Genomic DNA, 23178 nt, shown 5'->3' on the forward strand with positions numbered 1-23178 from the left:
TCAGGCTTGTGCAGACTCCCCAGTCCTGCTGGAGAATCTGCCACCTCCTTCCTCTTACTGGTGGGGACCTGTCAATCCTCCCTCTGGTACCCTGCTCGGCCCCTGCGCAGGGGTGTGTGTGAGAGGGGGGGCGCAGTGGGAGGGAACAGGGAGACGGCCGATAGGGCAGGTGTACCCTCAGGGCGCATGTCATGGGGTGGCCGAGATGAGTGGGCTACAGCAAGGGGAAGCCGAGCCTTCTGACGAGGAGAGGCCCAGCCACCGATGTGGCTGCCTGGTCCTGGGAGCTGCTTCTGGGAGAAGAGAGCTTTCCCTGCAGGGGAGGGCACTAGGGGTGCAGCCAGGAGACAGCCTGCAGGAGCAGAAAGGGCATGGACTCGGAAGCCCTGGGCTGCGTCTGCTCTGACACTGACTCTGTGTGACCTTAAACAAGTCACTTAACCTCAAGTTCTGCATTTGCAAAACAAGGTTACTAACGCCTCCCTAGGAAGGCTGTTAGGAACACAGGATAGTAAAAAACAGAGAACAAATAAACCACCTCCAGCATTACAGGGAAGGGTGGAGAGAGCACAGCTGATAGGAAACACGTTTGTCCTGGTAACTCGCCGAGCTGGCGGGCACTGATTCTGACAACCACTATCACCAGGGACTGTCCTCAGGGACAGGGCTTGGGTTTCTTCTCTTTGTGCCCATCACCCCAGCCTGCCGCCTAGAATGGGTCTGGGTATACGGCAGATGCTTGGGGAACCAACCCACCCACTAGCTCTTGGAGGGAGGCAGGGTAAGGAGTGGGTAGAATCAGAGGGAAGCAGGCTCAGCATCAAGGCAGCTGAGGGCTCTCTCCAGAGGAGAGCTGGGCCATCTCCCGGGACAATCCATGACAGGGTCGGGGAGAGAAGGGACAGCGCCGCAGCCAGCTCCACCGTGTGGCTCGGAGCCGGCATGGTGATTGATGGAGAAGCAGGCCCAGCCTCCCTGAAGACTCAGTCTCTTTGCTGTGAACTACAGAGAGCGCGAGCTAGCTTGCAGAGCCAGATACAGACTAGAAAAAGTCCCACGCCTGCTGCATGGCACCCAGCAGAGGCCCTGCCCATGAGCCTGCCCCCGACACTTACGTCCGCTTCTCGTCCCTCATGGAGCTCAGGATGAAGGCCGGCTTCCGGGCCCGGGAGATGTGCATGAGGTCCTGCAGTTCTGTGAGGCACAGGGCAGGGCGGGCTGGGGCCAGGCACGTGCCGCTCCCCGCCACCCCATGGGTCCTGAGGGCAAATCTGGAGCTGTGCCCTTACCCCACTGTCCCTAGCAGGAGCATCCGCCTCCCACCCCCTGGAAGGGCTCTTCATCCCAGGATACAGCAGGGCCAGAGGCCACAGGCCCCTCAAGGAGCGATGGGCTGGAATGCAGAGGGGAGCCCACTGCTCTGGGAATGGCGCCCCACCCTGCCCGGCCAGCTCCCGATTTTCCTGTGTCTTCCTCCCACAGCCCCGAAGCACAAGCACCCCCAACGTGCCCTGTGTGTGCGGTTCACAAAGCGTTTCTTCATGCACGGGAGCTGGTGCTGCTGACAGCCACCGTCACAGAATCATTACCCCCAGTTTACAGATGAGACTCAAAGAGGTTATACAACTCGTCCAAGGTCATTTAGCCAAAAGGGCAGAGCTAGGACATTCCTCGGGGTTTAACTCCACGAAGGAATGGAGATATCCCGACCACTTTCCAGATGCCTCGTGCCCTGATCCCAGGTCTGGAAACTTCCTCAGCGGCCTCAGATCGGATGCACCCACCCATAGCATCCATGTTTTCCCCTGTGCCCAAGGCCCATCCCACGCCCACCAAGTGGATTAGCTGCCCTCCTGACAAGCAGCCCGGCCCCAGGTCGCCTGGCCCAGCAGTGTCACATCATCCCGATTCTGACGGGCCCTTCCCACAGCTGTGCACGGAGTCTAGAAGCAGCAAAGCAGGACGGCAGGCTGCCAGGCAGTGTGTCTCCCCCTCACCAGGGCAAGGGGCCAGAGTGGACAAGATAAGTGGGAGACTGGCCAGGAGAGGCGTGGACAGAGCACCAGGGAGAGGGACGTGCAGCTGAGAAAAAGGAGCAGAGGGGACTAGAGCTGCAGCTAACTTGGGGCACAGCGGGCTCTGCGGCCCCTCTAGGCCCAGGGCATTACCCATCTGACGCCGCGCCCCAGGCCCACCATCCAGCCTGGCTTGGGTGGCTGACTGCCTGTAAAACTGAGAGGTAACGATGGGGGGCAGGTCCTGGGTGGGGAGGGGCAGGGGGAGGAGAGAGGCGGAGCCAGAAGGACTAACTGCGGCTGCCAGCTCTGCCCGTCCGGAGCTCCAGGGTTGGCCGGGCTATCCTGGCTGAAGACGCTGGTGTCTGATTCGCCAAGAGTTAAAAAAAAAAAAAGCGCCAGCTTGCCAAGGATCGGTCTCTGACTGCCCTGTTCAGGGAACCCCACTCCCAAACAATTCAGGGCCCTGGGTGGGCCAGCCCACAGGAAGCCCAGAGAAGGTCTCTGCCTCCTCAGGGGCTGTCTCCACGGACACCAAGGACACACGGGGCAGATGCTGGTTGCCTGGCCAGTAGGTCACCAAAGGGGCCGGAAGAGGAGCACACAGGCCCCAGGCCTGACAGAGATTCAGCAGCGTGGCCAAAATGCTCCTGGTCACAGCCAGAGGGCCAAGGGCTCTGAGCCACCACCAGCACTCCTCACTGCCCACCCGAGCTCCCAGGGCACAGAGAGGCCAAGAAAGTACCCACCTCATGGGTGTCCAGGGCACCCTCTCGGGGGAAATGGACCGCGGGCAGCCTCTGGGCGCTATGGGTTGCTGGCTGCCCCCGAGGCTGACAAATGCTGCCCATCCTCCTTTGCTTCCTTCAACAACTTCTCCCCTGGGGCCCCGTTTCTTTCCCACAGGGACTGCTCTGACCCAAGGGCCTGGGACCCAGGTAGAGAGGAGGGGAGCTGCCTACCTAGGTTGTTGAAGCTGATCGCTGGGGGCTGAGATCTTTCCGGGGAGAAGGAGGAGTGCGTTGCTGCGGAGCACTGCTCCGCGGAGACCGCTGGGATGAGTGGGGAGCGGTAGTCGGCCCCCACGGTTCTCAGCAGAGTTAGGAGCGCCTTCCTGGTGACGACTTGTCATGTTTGGGGAGGGGGAGATCGCACAGGATCAGAAACTCGACGTGCAAGTGAGAGGTCCCTCCCTTCCCCACATGGTCCCCTCTCCCAGGCCACCTGGGTATGTGGGGGGTCAGGGGTGCCCCAGAGCCCCGATCCCACCCTGACAGGGCGTGCTGACTCTAGTCTGTTACTTCCAAAGCAGCTGCCTGGGGCTGGGGCGGGTCCCGGGAGTCGGACTTGGAACATGGAAGGAGGAGGTCGGTGTTGCCTGGCCCGAGTATGTGAGGAACCCCCGCTTTCTCTTCTACACCAGCCAAGAAAGCAGGACTCCCACCTCCACGTTCAGCAATTCTTGAGGCTTTCAGAGCGCAACAGGAACGAACCAGCCAGTGGGCATCTACTCCCATCTAACGGATGGGATAACTGAGAACGCACATGCACACACATGCACACACGCTTGCTTGCAAACGCTATCAGGTACACACCCACAGCAACCTCCACAGTCCCCCGGAACCTTCCAGAGGGCGCCAGCCTTCTGGTGAGGAGGATCTGCTCTTTCCAGCCCTGAAGCCAAGGCTCACTGAGCCAGCACGCAGCACAGGCACGGTGCCTGTGTGCACGAGGGGTGCACGCGTGTCATGCAGCACATGCCTGTGTGCACCGGGGGTAACACGTGTCATGCAGCACATGCATCGGCTAGTGGCTGTTCTTGCAAGTGGTTGCGTCAGTGAATTCCCCAAGAGTGGGGAAGAGGGCTGTTGCTGCTGCCTACCCCGCCCCCCCAACCCCCCAGAGTCCTGGCACCCTGAGGCAGGATGGTGGCCGCACAGAAGAGGACACTGCCTTGGCAAGCCCCCTGGGGCCCCCATCTAGTGGTCAGGGGCCCTGTTCTTGGGAAAGGAAACTTCCCCTCTGGGCCTCCCAGTGCTCCTAGCCCCTCTGCACAGGGAGCAACTGGGGGCCGGTATGGACAGGACATGGGCAGCTGGTGGCTGGGACTTCCCTCCTCCCCAGTCCCTGCACCCCGCACCCACCCCTGCCCAACTCTGGTCCCAGAGTGTAGAGCACATACGTTTGCTATGCTTGGAGGCTATGAACGCAGGAGTTTCTCCAAAGTCATTCGGGATGTCCACCTCTGCCCCAAACACAATGAGGGCCTTGATCATCTCCATGTTGTCTTTCTGTTGGTGATGGAGTGAGGGGGAAATATGCAACAGCTCAGGGAAGTGCAGACAGAAAGGACCCCAGCCTCTTCCCCTCCAATCCATCAACTGGGCGGACCTCTCACCAGCATGGGGAGAGACACTGGAACCCTTCTGACTCCCACCCGCAGTCAATCCCATATTGCACAGTCTACAGTTTGAAGGCCACTGCCCTGACAAACAGGCTTACAAGTATCCCCAGGTGAGAATTTAATAACCCAGGTAGAAAATGGAAGTGATTCACCCAGCCCCCAGCCCCGCCAGCTCCTTCTCTAAAGAAGCAAAACATCTATGACCCCTGACCCAGGAGCCGTGGGGCCACTGAAGGGTCAGCCGCTGGTCGCTTGCAGGACTAACAGGAGAGGGTAAGTGAGGAAAGGCCCCCATCGAGTCCAGGGCCCCGGTTCTGAGGGGGAAACCGAGCACATATCCTCCCTGACGGCAGCCCCCTCCCCAGAGAATGCGCAGTGAACGTCTGGAGGCTGGGCAGCGGGGCCAGGCTGGGCGTGGTTTCCCAGCGCAAACCAACAGACCGGCTGCCGGGAGACCTGAGCGCTGGGCTTGTCACCTCCCTCTCTCGGGGCCTGATTTCCTTGCCTAGAGAATGAAGAGGTGTGTCTAGAAAGCCGTTTTCCAAACTGCTGTTCATGCACCATTAGGACGTATATGGGCGCAGGTAAACCTGTGTTTTAACCATTAGTTATGTATTTCTTCTTTGGTTACCTTTTATTTGTGGCACTGGTTTACCACCTATGGTGGTAATATAACAGTTCCTTCAAAATAAATTTAAGTAAGCTTAAAAGCAAGCCAAATTAACGCAATGATTAAGTACATAATTGTAAAAGTGGTTCGTGAATCTGCCGAAAACTGCACACGTGGTATGCAGGTGACTGAAGTATGGAAGCAATGGCCTATGTCAGCAGTTCTCAAAGTAAGAACTGTGGACCCCTATGAATACGGAGACCCCTTTAGAGGGTTCAAGAGGTTAGAACCATATTCATGAAAATATCAAGGTGTTGTTTGCATTTGCACTGTGTTAACTTTTGCACCGATGGTGTAAAAACAACTGTGGATAAAACTGCTGGTGCCTTAGCATGAAGCAAGGCAGTGGCACCAAACTAACAGTCATCATGCTTTTCTCCTCTGCCACGCACTCATCGTAGAAAGTAAATTCAGTCATTAAAAAGCCAGCTTCGGGCTTCCCTGGTGGCGCAGTGGTTGAGAATCTGCCTGCTAATGCAGGGGACACGGGTTCGAGCCCTGGTCTGGGAAGATCCCACATGCCACGGAGCGGCTGGGCCCGTGAGCCACAACTACTGAGCCTGCGCGTCTGGAGCCTGTGCCCCGCAACGGGAGGGGCCGCGATAGTGAGAGGCCCGCGCACCGCGATGAAGAGCGGTCCCCGCACCGCGACGAAGAGTGGCCCCCACTTGCCGCAACTAGAGAAAGCCCTCGCACGAACCGAAGACCCAGCACAGCCAAAAATAATAAATAAATAAATAAAAATAAAAGTAGCTATAAAATTTAAAAAAAAAAAAAAAAAAAAAGCCAGCTTCACTTAAGAAGGCCCTTGATGAAGCAGTAAGAAACGTTAATCTTATTAAGTTTCGACACTGGTGTATTCGGTGTCATAAAATGCACAGTATGCACAAGGCATTTCTGTGGCATAACCACGTACGATGGTTGTCTCGGGAAAAGCACTGTGTGACTGTTTCAGCTGCAAGCAGAATGAGCTGCTTTTTTTGCAAGAGAAACTGTTTTTAGTTGAGAAACAACTGGCAGACAAACTACAATTGTTCAGCGTTGGGTATCTAGGAGGTATTTTCTCAAAAATGAATGCAGTGAGCCTATCACTTCAAGAAAAACAGCTGGCAATATTTTGTGCCAGTGATAGAACTCAAGCTTTCAAACAAGAACTGGAATTCTAGAACACTGCTCTATGCCATGATGGGCTTGACAGCTTCCCCAAATTTAAAGACTTTTCTGATGAAATTGTGGTGATATTTACAACTGTGGGGTTTTGAGACTGTATAACAAAATGGGTCAACATTTGGTAGCTAGGCATACTCAGCAAACCAATATTTTCCAAGGATGACATGAAGTCGTGCAGGGGTAAAAGATCCAGGCAAAGTGCAAAAGATGCCAGTGGTTTTCACTGTAACAGAGAGTGAAAAGTCCGAGGAAATGATTTCAGAGTGTCCACTGCAACCAACTTGTCAGAAACTACCCCTTGTCAAGTTTTGGTGCAATATGAAAGAATATCCAGGGGGAATTCCCTGGCGGTCCAGTGGTTAGGACTCCATGCTTTCACTGCCGGGGCCCGGGTTCAATCCCTGGTTGAGGAACTAAGATTCAATCCCTGGTTGGGGAACTAAGATCTCGAGAGCCACGCAGCGTGGCCAAAAAAAAAAAAAAAAAAGAAAAGAAAAAGAAAGAAAGAAAGAATATCCACAATTATCTGCAAAGGTACAACTACATATCTTTTCCAACTATGTACATATCTATGTGAGGCCAGAGTTGCTTCATATTTTTAACATATGCAACAACATACTGAATAAATGTAGCAGAAGATAGGAAAATCCATGCCTTCTCTGAAGTCAGGCATCAAAAAGATTCAAAAAAATGTAAAACGATGCCAACTCTTTTCAATTATTTTTTGTTTTGGAAAATAAAGTCGATCTTCCATAAAAATGTTACTTATGTTAGCATGGGCTTGGTAAATTATTGTTATTTTTAAATGAATTAATAAGTATCCTGAAAATCCCTCACTTCTAATTTCTAATATGGTAAATATGGATAGATAACATTCAAATAAAGTCTTTGAGATTCTCAATAATTTTGAAAAGCATAAAAGGATCAAACAGACCAAAAAGTTTAAGAACTGTTCAACTACATAATTCAAAGGGCCCATTCAGTGCTAAAAATGTCCACAGTTTTATTTATAGTTTCAGTCTCTTGGGCAACATCCCCTCTACAATTATGACCTTTGGTATATAACAGGATGTCTTTGACTTTGTCCTAAATCTCCTTCTTTTAGAGTTCCAGGGGAATCTCCTATTCTATCACTCCGAGACATGTTGAATAGAATTATGGGTACATATGGTTTGCTACAGTTATACACACACACACACACACACACACACACACACACACATACACACACATCTGTAACAAATAACACTCCCTCCCCTGCATTTAGTATGTTCATGCTGTAGTTGTCTAACCAGACTGTAGGGGCTTTAAGGACAGGAACTGTGCTCTCTAATAAACCAGCAAAGGTGACCAGCACCTACCATGGGCCACCAAGATGTGTAAGCAGGCCCGGCTTTCCAGGAGCTTGGCGTCTACCAGGGAGATAAGGGCAACATGCAGATGAATAGCTTTCCCTGATGATGCAGGGAAGGAGAACGAACGTCTCGGGGATGCCTACTCCGTGCCATGTCTTACATGTGCTGCTTAGACATCCCCCATAGAGTTACCGGGTGTCTATCACTGAATCCACTCAACCACTCTGTCAGGTGGGTACCAACACCTCCATTCTCCAGATGAGGAAGTCAAGGCTGGCAGAGGTGATGTGAGTTGCCCAAGGCCACGGTCAGTAGCCAGAGCTGTATTTTCCCCTCTCACAGCATCCAGATGTCACATGGGGGCATGGGAATGAGAGTTCCTGGAGCGCAGAGGAAGGGGCTGTTATTCTGGGCTCAGAGTGGGGCATGCCCCAGCCCTGCTGGTCGCCTGCACCCCTGCCGAGTAGGCAGTAAGCCCGGGCTCACCGACATGGCCAAGTGCAGCGGCGTGTTGCCGTGCTCGCCCCGGGCTTCGGCGTTGGCCCCGTGCGTCAGCAGCACCATGACGCAGTCGAAGCGGTTGCGCATGACGGCCACGTGCAGGGCTGTGTTCCCCACGGAGCTGGTGCTGTTCACGTCGCAGCCCCGTTTCAGCAGCAGGCGGGCCATCTGCGGAGACAGGGTCCCGGCCCGAGTCAGCGGGGTGCTCAGAGTGGCTGCGGCCTGTGGCACCTGGTGGCACCTGGGCAGGGCCACTTCCCTCAGGTCTCGGGCCCCTGGAAAGCTCCAGCAATGGGAGGAGCCAAGGTGGCAGGCCCCAGTTCTGGGGGTGGCCCCAGACCTTGCCTCCCACACCGGCCGCACCCCAGGAACTAGGGGACAAAAAGCTGAAGCTGTGGTGACTTTTTCAAAGGGCTTCAGGGTCCTTTCCTGGAGCTCACAGGACCCCATCCCTCCCTGCAAAGGTTCCTCTGGGCCCTGCCCCAGAACTGCCCCACTCCTCTGGGCCCTGCCCCAGAACTGCCCCACTCCCTGCCACCTTTGCCCATGCAAAGGTATGACCCCATCTGGGCCTTGGCAACGCACACCCCTGCTCACCCAACAGCCCCGGAGAGCCTGGACTTTGGACCCTGACAGACCTGAGCCCAAAGCTCAGCCCCACTTCATCCCCATTGTCTGAGCTTGGAAGGGTCACTGCACCCCTGTGCACCTCAGTTTTCTCTGCTGTGAAAATGGGAATGCAAGTTCCCACCTCACAGAGTGTGCTGACAAGGAACATGAAAACATACAGGAGGGCCTGACTTGGTGTCTAGCTCCTGGTGTGAAGGTATCCACAGTGGTTGTCAGTCTCTTCCCTCCTGGCCTGTCACACTTACGAGTATCCCATCATCTTTGAGGGCATCCAGTGCACTGATAGCTGTGCTTCCTGGAGATAAGTGATCAGAGACCTCCATCCTCCCAGGGGGTCAGAGCTTAGCTCAGGGGGAGGCCTCAGAGGAGATGCCGGCCAGGCTCTCTATAGACGGAGCTAGAGCCACTATCATCATCACCATCAACATCATCACCACCCATCACCTTCTATTTGCGAGGTGCTTGACAACTTATGAAGAATTTTCTCACGCACTGCTTTGCTGACTTCACGATACCTCCACAGGTAGGCCATAGATCCCCAATTCACACATGAGGAAACCGCAGAGGGGACACTCACCTGCAATGCCAGGACATCATCCCTCCTTGGGCTTATTTCCTGGGCCCCCAAGTGCCACCCTCAGAGACCTCTCAGGAACCTCCTTCCTGTAGGTAGCTAAGGAACAAAGGGCTCTGGGACCCTCCCCCTGCCCCGGCTCACCCTCAGACCTGCCTACCTCTGCGTTCTTGGCCCAGTGGAGGGGGCTGGCTCCATAGCGAGGGTCTTTGCTGTGCATCTGGCTGCTGTCCATGCTGACAATCATTTCAGCACACCTGGGGAGAGAGAAGCCACGTGGGAGCGAGGAAGGCCGGCGGGAGCAGTCTGACACTGGAAGAGGCCACGACTCAAGGCGTCATCTACTGGTGAGGGAGAGCTCCTGCAAATACAGTTGCAACAAAACCAACCAGCATGCATATGGTGATTCGGCAACGGTCTCCTGAGCCCCTCAAGGCACATCTCAAGCCCCCTCCTCCAGGAAGCCTTCCTTGATGACTTCGGTCAGCAATGATCACTCTCACTGGTGCTGGCTGCAGAGTCAGACAGGCTCGAGGTTAAGCCCCAGCTTCCCACCGGTGACCTCTGGAAAGTGGCTGGGCCTGTCTGCAACATGGGTGCCTGTGACTGGCACACGGCCGCCCTCTATCCTCCCCTGCCTCCCAAACGGCTGGTGTTGCAAGTAGTGACTGCGTCCTGTAGGAGGCAGTAGGCGGGGTGAAGTGCAGTTGCTTTCCACTCCTAGATCGATAACCAAAAGAACTGAAAGCAGGGGCTCAAGAAGATATTTGTATGCCAGTGTTTACTGCAGCATTACCCACAATAGCCAAAAGACGGAAACAACCTAAGTCTCCATGGACATATGAATGGATAAGCAGAATGTGGTATATACAATGGAGTAATTCTGCCTTAAAAGGGAAGGACGTTTTGATACAGGCTACGACACAAACGAACCTTGAAGACGTGATGCTAAGTCAAAGTGGGGTCCTGGGCCCAACCCAGCTCTCTGTGAAGCTCGGCTGAGCCGATACCAACAGCAGAGGGGCCCCCAGATCAGGGCTGGGATGGAACCAGTCCCAGTAACCCTAACACTTGTGATTCTTGGAGTATGAATGCGCGGGCTGCCACGTGGTGACAGAGAGATGTGCCCCCTTGGAGCCCTGAGAGGAGCGTGGCTGTGTGCAGAGCACACCCGAGGTATGAGACGACTCGTGCTGCCTCATCTGCAACGATCCACATGGGAGGCCTGGGATGTGGTCGCAGGTGTCTGAGGAGGGAGCAACCTGGGCCACATCGGGATCTTGGAAGTAACCTGGACCAAGAAGGTGACTGAAGCCAGTAGGGTGGCTGGAGCCAAGCTGGAGCGGGGCCACCGTGCCAGCCCTTGGGTGTGGGAGAGCATCACTCATCACGTGTGTCCATTCAGGTTGCAACCTGCAACTCAGTAACTGGGGGTGACCGGGGGTGGGAGCGCTGGGATTGTCTCCAACCATTTGGTCAAGTCTTCCCGAAAGTTCTAGTTCATCTTGGCCGTACGATGAAGAATCAAGGAAAGGAGGTTTGTCCAAGCTTGGACCAGACCTTCAAGGGGACATCAATGCCCTCCAGGGGCCAAAAGGTGGGTGCAGATCCCAGAGGAAGGAAAACCCTGAGGGAGGGTGAGCATGCCTGCCCCCCGCCCGAGGGCAGCCCCTCTGAGCTCTTTTCTTGCTGTCCGTCTACCAAATGGCTCTGGGAAGTACTGGGCGACTTCTGTATCCCCTGTCCCAAGCTTTCTCTCATCCACCTCTGTAAGGCACAGTGCCTGGGACTGAGGGACCACCTGATTCATTCACTCATTCATTCATTCTAGTTACTGTATCTGCTGGGTAGTATTTTGGGATAGTCATCTCTTTTATCCCTCCTACATCCACACACACACACACACACACACACACACACACACACACACACACACGTGCCCACACTGCACATGGAGAAGAATTATCCTGAGACCAGGTTTCCCAGGGCTGGGAGAAAGGAAGAAATGAGTGGTCTAGAGCTCCCCAAGACATGGGCCTGGCACCTGAGTCCCAGCAGTGCCACCCCCCAGGAAGGAGGGATGCATCAGGCGGATGGGGCCCTGGGCCACCTTGCTAAGCATTCCTAGGCTTTGAGTTGGGCACAGAAGCTGCACCAGCACAGCAGCCATGAAGGGGCTGTTCAGATCAGATGTGGTGGGATTGGATGGAAGAGGATCCAGGCCACATGGGCCCTTCCAAGCCTTAGGGTTGCATGAGATTCTAGCACTGGGGCATCACCTGGGGCAGCGGGAAAGGCGGAACCCCGGGGAAGTTTAAGATTGTTTTTCTCCAGTTTGGTAGAGGGAGGCTCATGGTCAGAAATTAAGGTGCATGACTGAGCAACTTTCAAAGTTCTATTCTCTGCACAGCAGAGTTCATGGACCGAGATTCACACTCCCACACATTTATCAAATACTTTCTTTGTACCAGGGCAGCCCTTGGCACCAGGATCTGACACGCACCTAATGAGCCTGTGGAGGCCACTGCTCGCCTGGGCAGGAGGACTGGCCGCGCAGACGGGAGGGCCCTCGGATCACGTGGGGCAGGGCAGGGTCTTACCCCTTCTGGGAGAACTTCATGGCCATGTGGATGGGGTAGCCGCTGGGTCCCATGATGTTGCAGCGAGCGTTGCACAGCAGCAGCACACGGACCATCTCCTGCTTCCCCAGCTGGCAGGCCAGGTGCAGCGGGGTCAGCCCTTGGTTATTCACCTGGTTCAGGCCAGCCGATGCGTTCTTCCCTAGGAGCTGACAGCAAGACCTCGGGGTGGGCAGGAGCCAAACACAGCGAGGCCCCTGGCCTGTCCCTCTGCTAACATCCACCGCTGTGGCCGTCCCTCTCTGGGGCCTCAGGGGAAGGGAAGCTGGACTCCACGAGAACACTGACAAGAACTTCAAGAGAAGCAACCAAGAAAGGAGGCTTTGGGGAGAGAAAGAAGCTGACTGTGCCAGTATTGGCTGGGGCGCTGGTCTGGCATGACTGTGGCATGTATGAAAAATTTCTCAGTCAGGAAATGTAAATGAGGTTGTATCTAGGATGGGCACTGGGGGTCTGGGTGGGAATGAGACTTGCTTTCCATTGCATACCCTTCTGTCCTGCCTGAATTTTTCAGCTACGTGTAGGTATTATTTTTTAATTAAACAAAACAAAACACCAGTATTAATAAAACAGCCATGAGGATTTTATTTCCTCGACTGTGGTTGAAAGCTGTTTCCCTGAGGTTAATTATGACCCCTGTGTACCCCTGTGACCGGCTGGGTCTGTGGACAGGCTAGGGACACAGCAGGTGCTGGCCGAGGTGCTGGCATCCAAGCCCGATTCAAGGGCCAGCCCCACCGCTCACAGCTCTGTGGCACCCCTCCCCGGGCACATAACTTCGCTGAACCTCAGTCTCTTTGGCGAGGAGAAGAAGATAATGGCCCCCACCCACAGAGGGTATCTTGAGAATTAACTAGAACACATATAACACTGAGTACAGGGTCAGGCACAGGACCAGTGGTAAAGGACAGCTATTGATAAGAGTGAGTGCCCACCCTCTGAATCGAGGCAGGTTCTACGTGGTGCTGTGCTGAGCACACAGTGGGGTCTCAGTAAGGGCAGAGTTCAACAGTGGGTATAGAATTCCCTTCCCTGACAGCACTAATCATAAGACAGGAATCCATATTTTCTGGAATAATGTGGTCCCATTCTGATGCCAAGGCAGAGAGAAGGATATAACCTTTAGAAGAATCTTCTAATTCTAGGCAATAAAATACTGCCCAGTATTCTGTCTTTTCTATCTGATATATAAGGTAGCCTTTTCATCATTTGATCTACTTGCCTACAATTTTATTTTTTATTTTTCTGCCCAGCTGATCAAAAATTTAACAGAAGGAGTGCCTTTGGTGCAAATGCCTACAGGAGCCAGATGGAGTTTTGTTTGTTTTGAGTTACTGTAAAAAGTTAAGCTCAGGTCCTGCTGGACAATGGGCGCCTCCAGGCAGGGGCTGAAATTCACCCAGCCCAGGGGCCCAGCCTACGGTGAGTGCTCAGGAGAAGCTGAATTAAACTGACTGATGGGACTAGACCTTGAGCTCAGTTTGCTGGGTTGGAGGACTTTCCCAGGGTTGTAGGAGTAAAGTGGCCGAGGATGTGTCTCCTTGACAAGCATGGGGAGGCAAGTGCCGGGTGGGGCTACACCCTCCATGAAAGGGCTCAGGCCTCAAGGATCAAGGTGGGGACAGTGAGAGGCCCGGAGGGACACCTGAGCCCAGAGGCCCAAAGACAGCTGCGGCCGTGGTAAGGTGTGGCCAGAATCAGTCGCCCTGTCTCCACCCTGCTCACCTGCAGCACCTGGGAATTGTCACTCTGGACAGCATAATGGAAGGCGGTCTCTCCGTTGTTGTCGGTGACGTCCATCTGGGCGTGGCAGTACTGCACCAGCTCCACCAGGATCTCCCAGTCGCCCTTGCGGCAGGCCAGGTGCAGGGGAGTGCAACCCTCCTCATTCTCCCTGCTGTTGGCGCAGCTGCAGGGGAGGGCCGGGGAGGTGAGGGGTGTGGCACGAGGTGGGCGGGGCACTGAGAAAGCCAAGTGCAGACGCAGGGGAGGTGGGCGAGGAGCCCAAGAGCATTCGTGCCCCACTCAAGCTGGCTGGTTCAAACTCAGGGCTGAGTCACAATTTACTTGTAACTGATGTGATCTGTATCAGTTTTTAGTTCAGTTGGCACACCTGTATGAGGGATGTGCCCTAGGGCCATACCAGCCTGAAGTGGGCAGTGGGGTGGCATAGAAAGAATCGCAGAAGGCAGAAATCGCACCAACCTCAGGCAATTCACTTAACTTTTCTAGGCTTCAATATCCTTATCTACAAAAAAATAAAAATAATACCTGCCACGCCTGCCCTAGGAAATCGAAAGAACTATTGTGAGATCAAACACCATGCTGTCCAAGATCATGCCGGTAAACTGTAAAAGGCAGTGAAGATTTTTGAGCTTTGGGCCCGGGAGCTGAACCAAACTGTCTGAAGCAGAGAACTGGCGGTGCGGCTACCTCAGGGCAGGATGGTGAGCTCGAGTCCTCCGGCTGGCACGGGGCCCTCGCCAGGGGCATGTTGGCCGAATAGACATACGAGACTAAGTGTTCCAGCTTCCAGAAGGGCAACCAGGCCTTTGGAAGGAGACACCAAGGATCTGAAGCCTCTTCAGCCCTCTTCAGCTGAGTGACCTTGCACAAGTCACATAACCTCTCACTGGGATGACACTACTTCATGGGCATGTTGAGAGGATTCAAGTTCATGGTGGGTATAAAACAGCTACCAGCGGCCTGGCACCTGGCAGGCACTCCAGAAATGTTACACTGTTCCTTCTGACTTTAGTCGGCATTCCCCTGCTCTAACCCAGAGGCAATGCTGCGCCTTTTGAGGTCAAACGTTCTGGGCAACCTTTGAGTTTATGGAGGGGAACTGAGGCTGGACTGAGACTCCCCATCCACGCCCAGCATCCCCAGGGTCCTGCCCTCCTGCCCCACCTGGCCAAGTCCCCCGCCCACCTGATGATGCGGCTGTGATGGAAGCACTCTCGGATCCCCAACTCCACCGCCAGGTGGGCCACCGACCAGCTGGGGTGGTTGCGGATGAGGTCGGTCAGCTGCTGCAGGACCTCAACGTGCAGGATGTGGTTGGAGCTCTCGTAGAAGGGTGGCAACTGGGAAGAATACTGCTGGAAGTTCACCAGGGCGTCGGCCTCTGTCTCCAGCTGGAAGAGTCTGAGGAGCCAGGGCAGAGGAGGAAGACACAGAAATGAGCCGGGAGGGACCCTTGGCCCATGCCCTTGATGGAATCTGAAGACTTGGGTCCCTGCAAACAGGTCCCTGCCTGCTTCCAGCTGTGGACTGACCTGCTCCCGCTGGACTCCCTTCCCTCACCACACACACACACACACACATACACACACACACACATACATAAACCTAAATGGAGCTGGGGCTTTCTTTTTATTTGAAAAGATTTCCTTTCCTTTCTTCCTTTTTTAAAAAATATCATCACGTATATTTCCACAAGCACTGTTGCAAATCCATGGTCCAGCATGAAAGCAAAACTCCCCAGGCACAGGAAGAGATAAGAAAACATGAAAAATGGGACTTCCTTGGTGGTCCAGTGGTTAAGAATCCGCCTTCCAATGCAGGGGACGCGGGTTCGATCACTGGTCGAGGAACTAAGATCCCACGTGCCGCAGGGCAACTAAGCCCGTGCACCGCAACTACTGAGCCTGCACGCCACAACTAGACAGCTTGTGCACTGGAACTACTGAGCCCCCACGCTCTGGAGACTGCACACCACAACTAGAGAGAAGCCAGCATGCCACAACTAGAGAGAAGCCCGCACACCACAACGAAGAGCCCGTGTGCCGCAATGGAAGATCACACATGCCGCAACTAAGACCCAGTGTGGCCAAAAATAAATAAATAAATAAATATTTTTAAAAAAGAAAATATGAAAGAAAACCAACAGAAACAATATACAAGAGAAACAGATCTATAACTGGGGGTCTACAAATACTGAAGTTACCTGACACAGACTTTAAAATAACTATGACAATATTAGGATAAAATAGAAGATTTACAATTTTGGCAAAACACTTTAAACTATAAAAAAAAAAAGAACCAAGTGGATATTGCAGAATTTAAAGATACAACTGCCAAAATTAAGAGCTCAGTGGTTAGGTATAATAGCAGATTGGACAATGCTGAATAGAAAATTAGTGAAAAGGAAGATAGGTAAGAAAAAAGTAAACAGAATAAAGCATGGAGAGACAAAAGCTTGGAAAATACAGGAAACTAGATAAAAGACATAGAATATATAATGAAAAGATGTAACATACATATAAGTGGAGATACAAAAACAGAATAGAAAAAGAATTGTACAGAAGCCATATTTGAAGAGTTAATGACTATGAACTTTCCAAAATTGATGGAAAACATTATTCCATTAATTTAAAATATTCTATAAATCCTCCTCTACCCTCCCCCGCCACCAAATCCACACTTACAACTTACATTCCTCCCACTGAGCCACTGAGCAGTGGGAATTTATGTGTCTTTACCCTTTAACCTGGCTTTGTGACTGCTTTATCAAAAGAATATGCCAGAAGTGATGCCGTCCTAGTTTCTAGAGCAAGGATTTAAGAGACTGGAAGCCTCTATCTCTTTTTTCTTGGGACCCGGCCATCATACCACAGGGAAGCTGAAGCACCATGGAGATGACTCTTGGCCCTGGACCCTTAACCCTGGATGAACTCCCAGCCAACAGCCAGCACCAACTTGCCAGTTGTGAGTCATCTTATAAGTGAATCGTGCAGTCAAGCCATCCCAGCTAATACTATGTAGAATCAAACTGAGCCTTTCCCACTAAGCTCTGCTCAAATTGCAGATTTGTGGGATAAATAATTGATATTGTTTTAAGCCACTAAATTCTGGGAGAGTTTGTTGCAGAGCAATAACTGAGAATGACACATATTGGTCAACATATTGTAACGTAGCAAAAACTGACACATGTGCCATGTAACAACTGCTGAAAACAAAATGCAAAGAGAAAACATTAAAAATAGCAAAGAGAAAAAAAGTTTTCAGAGGGCAACCATCAGACTCAACAATGCAGCTCAACAATGAAAGCCAGAGATAATGAGATGACATCCTTAAAGAGCTAAAAGAAAATAAATGCCATTGAGAATTCTACACCCAGAAAAAAAAAAACAAACTTCAAGTATGACGTTGAAATTAAAATATTTCACTAGTCAAACAAACAAATGCACCAGAGAGACAGACTGACTGACTGTGACATTAGCAGACCCAAATAAAAGGAAATACAAAAGGATTTTCTTCTGGTAGAAGAAAGTTGATCCTAGATGGATGGTCAAAGATGCAGGAAAAAAATTAAGCACCATGAAAATGGTAAATATGTGAGTGAATCTAAATAAATATTGACAGTATAATGTCTTGTTGGGTTTAAAATAAAAATATTAATAAAAAACAATACATGGCATAGAAGTCTCGAGTGGGATAAATGGAGTTAAAGGGTTCTAAGCCCCTTGTATTGTTCTGGAAGAGGCCAAAGTACCAATTATACTTCAGTAAGGCCAAGGATGTGTGTTACAATCTCTAGGGTTCTATCAAGAACTGTGAAGAGTACCATACGACCCAGCAATCCCACTACTGGGCATATACTCTGAGAAAACCATAATTCAAAAAGAGTCATGTACCAAAATGTTCATTGCAGCTCTATTTACAATAGCCAGGACATGGAAGCAACCTAAGTGTCCATCAACAGATGAATGGATAAAGAAGATGTGGCACATATATACAATGGAATATTACTCGGCCATAAAAAGAAACGAAATTGAGTTATTTGTAGTGAGGTGGATGGACCTAGAGTCTGTCATACAGAGTGAAGTAAGTCAGAAAGAGAAAAACAAATACCGTATGCTAACACATATATATGGAATCTGAGAAAAAAAATATGGTCATGAAGAACCTAGGGGCAAGACGGGAATAAAGACACAGACCTACTAGAGAATGGACTTGAGGATATGGGGAGGGGGAAGGGTAAGCTGTGACAAAGTGAGAGAGTGGCATGGACATATATACACTACCAAATGTAAAATAGATAGCTAGTGGGAAGCAGCCACATAGCACAGGGAGATCAGCTCGGTGCTTTGTGACCACCTAGAGGGTTGGGATAGGGAGGGTGGGAGGGAGGCTCAAGAGGGAAGAGATACGGGAACATATGTATATGTATAACTGATTCACTTTGTTATAAAGCAGAAACTAACACACCATTGTAAAGCAATTATACTCCAATAAAGATGATAAATAAATAAATAAATAAATAAATAAATAAAAGAACTGTGAAGGGTTTCAGATTTTACCCTACTTGCAAACTAACAAGTTAGCCTGACACAGTTTCATGGATGCTGGCAGAAGACACAAGGTTCCTGGATCAAAGACAAAGGGCAATTTATTACTCACAGCAATAGCATTTGTGCCAGAGTATCAGCATTTGTGCCTATTCCCTGGGATCCATTTCCCAGAGGGTGACATGAAGAGGGTCAGGTGACACCTGCTCATGTTGCATTAGAAGACAGAAACCCTGAGTGTAGGGAACTTGAATCTGTTATAATCATCAATGAGAAAATCTGTCTAAGCTTTGCTCTGGAGGAAAATATTATCTTTATTATATAGAAGAGTAAGCAAACCTACCCTTTGCTGGAGAGAAAGACCCTCCCTCTATCTTCCAAGGCTGTTCACAATACAAACATCCTTGTAAAGACAGTATGGAAAAAAAGTAGTCAGAGTCTCTGCTTGTAAGATGTACAGAAACACAAGAGACCCAAGGAGAACTACCTCCCAAAAGCTATCATTAAAAGATAATAATAGAGTATAAATTTCCAAGCTAAAAGAGGTGGAAAAATGGAATAATAAGGAAACATTCAATCATGAATTGCAAAAGCATTATGCCAAGGGAAAAAACTCTGATTCATAAGACTACATGCTGTATGATTAAAAGATAAAACTATAGGGATAGAAAGTAGATCAGGGTTGGGGCTTCCTTGGTGGCAAAGTGGTTGGGAATCCGCCTGCCAATGCAGGGGACACGGGTTCGAGCCCTGGTCTGGGAAGATCCCACATGCTGTGGAGCAACTAAGCCCGTGCGCCACGACTACCGAGCCTGTGCTCTGGAGCCTGTGAGCCACAACTACTGAGGCCCACGTGCCTAGAGCCCGTGCTCCGCAAGAAAAGAAGCCACCGCAATGAGAAACCCACGCACCGCAACTAAGAGTAGCACCCACTCGCCACAACTAGAGAAGGCCTGTGCGCAGCAATGAAGACACAACACAGCCAAAAATAAAAATAAATAAAATAAATAAATTTATTTTTAAAAAAAAAGTAGATCAGTGTTTGCTAAGGGCTGTGGTGGGTGCAGAGGCATTATTACAAAGGAGCATGGAGGAAATTTGGGGGATAACAAAAAAGCTGTGCATCTGGATTGTGGTGATGGTTACATGAGTGTGTACCTTTATCAAAATCCACTGAATGATACACTTAAAATTGGTAAATTTTATTTTTTGTAAATTGCATCTCAATAAAGCTAAAACAAAACAAAACAAAAACCAAAAAATAAAAAGAAGACAAGAAAGAAAGGAATAAAGAAAAGAAAATACGTGGAAGAATAACAAAACAAAAGCAAACAGTAAGACAGTAGATTTAAACCCAAATATATCAGAATTACATGAAGTATAAATAGACTAAATGTTCCAAATAAATATAAGAAATAACAGACTGGATAACAGGGAAAAGAAAAGACAACTACATATTCTTTACAAGATTAAAGTTATAAGGAAATATATAAATACTAACCAAGAGAAACCTGGTGAAGCTATATTAATATCAGAAAAAGTAAAGCTTAAGGTAAAAAGCATTGCTGGACACAAAGAGGGATAATTCGAAATGATAACAGTTTCAATTCACTATGAAAATATGATAATTATGTATCTAATAATAAAGCTCCAAAATAAAGTCAAACTTGACAGAATTAGAGAACTAGGCAAATCCACAGTCACACTGATAGATTTTAACATACTCTACTAGTTTCTTACACAACAAGCAGACCAAAAAAAAAAAAAAAATCCCTATTGGATATAGAACAATTAATAAACTTGACCTAACAGACATATATAAAGCACTATTCCCATCAAGTACAGAATACACATTCTTCTGAAACACACACACAAAATTATAAATATTGGACCCATGTTGGGCCATAAAGCAAATCTAAACAAATTTCAAAGACCTGAAAATATTTAGACTATGTTCTCCAACCATGATGCAATTAAGCTAGAAGTCGATAACAAAAAGATAATGAAAAATTTCCCATATGTTTACAAATTAACCAAGATACATACAAATTATCTACAGTTCAAACAAGAAGTCATGGTAAAATTTAGGAACTATCTTGACTTGATGACAATGCAAATAGTACATATCAAATTTGTGAGATGAACTTCCACTTCTGGCTATGACAGAGGAGTTTGTACCAGACTAGCCTTCCTGGTGAAAACAAATATAAAGGCAGGATTAAATTCAAACAAATATTTGAAGGTTCTAGAGAGAACCAAATGCAGGCAAGGCATAGCGGACCAGGATTTTAGAGAAAAGGGAAGCACACTGAGGTATGCCCCACATTTTTACTCAGGGAACTGAGGTAAGCCCCACATTTTTATTCAGTTTAAAAAAAAAGAATAAAGGTAAAATACAGTCATTTTTAGAGATAGAAAAACAGAGAATTCACTGTCAACAGACTTGCACTAAGAGAATTAAGCAGAAAGAAAACTATCTCCGATGGAAGCAACATAATGCAGGAAAGAATAAAGAACACTGGAAAAGGTATTATGTGGGCAAATCTAAATTGACTGTGTTCTGGGTTTTTTTTTTTTGGCCATGCCACACGGCTTGTGGGATCTTAGTTCCCTGACCAGGGATTGAACCTGGGCCCTCAGCAGTGAAAGCATGGAGTCCTATCCAGTGGACGGCCAGGGAATTCCCTGAATTGACTGTTTCTAAGAACAATAAAAATGTTTGTGGGTATACAGATAGAAATATTTACATATATATTTAATTAAAATGAAAATACATCACAAAAAGTTGATGAGATGGATAAATGGAATTGAAATATTCAAAGGTTTCTGCATTGTCAGGGAAGTGTCAAAGTACCAATTTAAGGTAGACTGTGGGACTTCCCTGGTGGTCCAGGGCTAAGACTCTGCGTTCCCAGTGCAGGGGGCCTGGGTTCCATCCCTGGTCAGGGACCTAGATCCCACATGCTGCAACTAAGAGTTCACATGCCGCAGCTAAAGATCGCTCGTGACGCAACTAAAAAAAAAAAAAAAAAAAGATCCCACACGTGGCAAAGAAGATCCCACATGCTGCAACCAAGACCCAAAGCAGCCAAATAAATAAATAGATAAAATAAACATATTTTTTAAAAAGGCAGACTGTAATAAGTCAAGGATGCATTTTGCAATTTTTAACTACTTAAACATTAATAAAACAGCTAATGGACAGGGGAAATGGCATTAGTATACATACAGCAGCATTTGGCTTAAACACAGTCAAAAGTTGGTTCTTTGAAAAGACTTTAAAAAATCAATAAACCCCTAACAAAACTCAATGAGAAATACAGAAAACACAAAGTACCATCTTTTCAGATTCTTCAGATGTTAAAAAGAAAAAAAGAGGACATTATGAACAACTTTATGCCAATGAATCTGACATTTCTTGAAAACCCAACATACCAAAACTGACACAAGAAGATGGAGAAAATCTGGTAGCCCTATATCTGTTAAAGAATTGAATACATATTGAAAAGCTTCACACAAAGGAAACTCCAGGCTTAGATGGCTTCACCCATGAATTCTTCCAGACATTTAAGAAAGTAGTAACATTAATCTTAAACAATTTTCAGAAAATAGAAGGATTACTTCTCAACTTTTTTTATGCAGCCAGCTAAAGCTGACACCAAAACCTGATAAGAATGTTTTTTAAAAAGAAAATTATAGGATAATATCTCTCATAAATATAGTGCTGAAAATCCTAAACAAATATTTGATTTAACCTAGCAATATACAAAAAGGGATGCTACATCATGACAAGGAGAGATTTATCCCCAGAACATATGGCTGCATTAACGTCTCAAAACCAACCAATCACCCAATCAATGTATAATTCACCATGCTGACAAAATAAAGGAGAAACTAACGAGCTAATAAATGCAAATCTCAATTGTTTCAGTATGAGCATTTGATAATATACAACACCTATTCATGAATTTTTAAAAAAGAAAGCTCTTAGAAAACTGAGACTAAAAAGGAATATCCTTAATGCAACAGAGGGTATCTGCAAAAAACTTAGAACAAATATCATGCTTAATGGTATGATGTTGAAACTTTCCCTTTTGAAACAGGCATGAGGTGAGGATGCTTGCTTCACCATTTTACTCGTCATTCTTGCCAGTGCAGTACGGCAAGAAAAATAAATGAGAAGTATAAGGATTGGAAAGGAAGAAGCAAAAACTGTCATTATGTTCATGATGATATGATTATGTTCTCAGAAAATCCAAAAAGTCCTACAGATAAATTATTAGAACTAATAAATGAGTTTAGCAAGGTTGCTGAACACAAGATGAATATACAAAAGATCAACTGCCTGGCTATATACAACAACAAACAGGTAGAAAATTAAATATTAAAAAATATCATTTATTATAACATCAAAACATGTCAAACACTAGGAATAAATCTAACAAAATATGTCCAAAACTAATGTGCAGAAAACTACAAAGAATTATTGAGAGAAATGAAAGAAAAGCTAAATAAGTGGGAGGGTATTTCAGGTTTATAGTCTGGAAGACTAGACAGTATTAAGTTGTCAATTCTTACCAAACTGATCTATAGAGTCAGTGCAATACCAATCTTAAATCTCAAGAGCAGGGCTTCCCTGGTGGCGCAGTGGTTAAGAATCCGCCTGCTAATTCAGGGGACACGGGTTCGAGCCCTGGTCTGGGAAGATCCCACATGCCGCGGAGCAACTAAGCCTGTGCGCCACAACTACTGAGCCTGCACTCTAGAGCCCACGAGCCACAACTACTGAGCCCACGCGCCTAGAGCCCGTGCTCCGCAACAAGAGAAGCCACCGCGACGAGAAGCCCGCGCACCGCAAGGAAGGGTAGCCCCCGCTCGCTGCAACTAGAGAAAGCCCACGCGCAGCAACAAAGACCCAACACAGCCA

At 48.9% G+C, this 23178-nt stretch overlaps 1 protein-coding gene across 2 annotated transcripts in view; it reads right to left on the bottom strand.

Annotated features, from left to right (window-relative positions):
- PLA2G6 (phospholipase A2 group VI) overlaps positions 1–23178 on the bottom strand; it is a 51455-nt gene that overhangs the window by 17045 nt on the left and 11232 nt on the right. The window contains exons 3-10 of one of the 2 annotated variants that reach the window (XM_036866595.1): positions 14890–15105; positions 13684–13867; positions 11920–12107; positions 9480–9576; positions 8101–8283; positions 4198–4306; positions 2978–3139; positions 1116–1194 (exon numbers count right to left, since the gene is read on the bottom strand). In XM_036866595.1, coding sequence (XP_036722490.1) covers positions 1116–1194; positions 2978–3139; positions 4198–4306; positions 8101–8283; positions 9480–9576; positions 11920–12107; positions 13684–13867; positions 14890–15105 — 1218 coding nt within the window. The remainder of the gene's footprint in view (positions 1–1115; positions 1195–2977; positions 3140–4197; positions 4307–8100; positions 8284–9479; positions 9577–11919; positions 12108–13683; positions 13868–14889; positions 15106–23178) is intronic. The other variant, XM_036866596.1, reaches the window with a different exon arrangement.

This window comes from Balaenoptera musculus, chromosome 10, assembly GCF_009873245.2.
Source record: "Balaenoptera musculus isolate JJ_BM4_2016_0621 chromosome 10, mBalMus1.pri.v3, whole genome shotgun sequence".
Classification (NCBI taxonomy): Eukaryota; Metazoa; Chordata; class Mammalia; order Artiodactyla; family Balaenopteridae; genus Balaenoptera; species Balaenoptera musculus.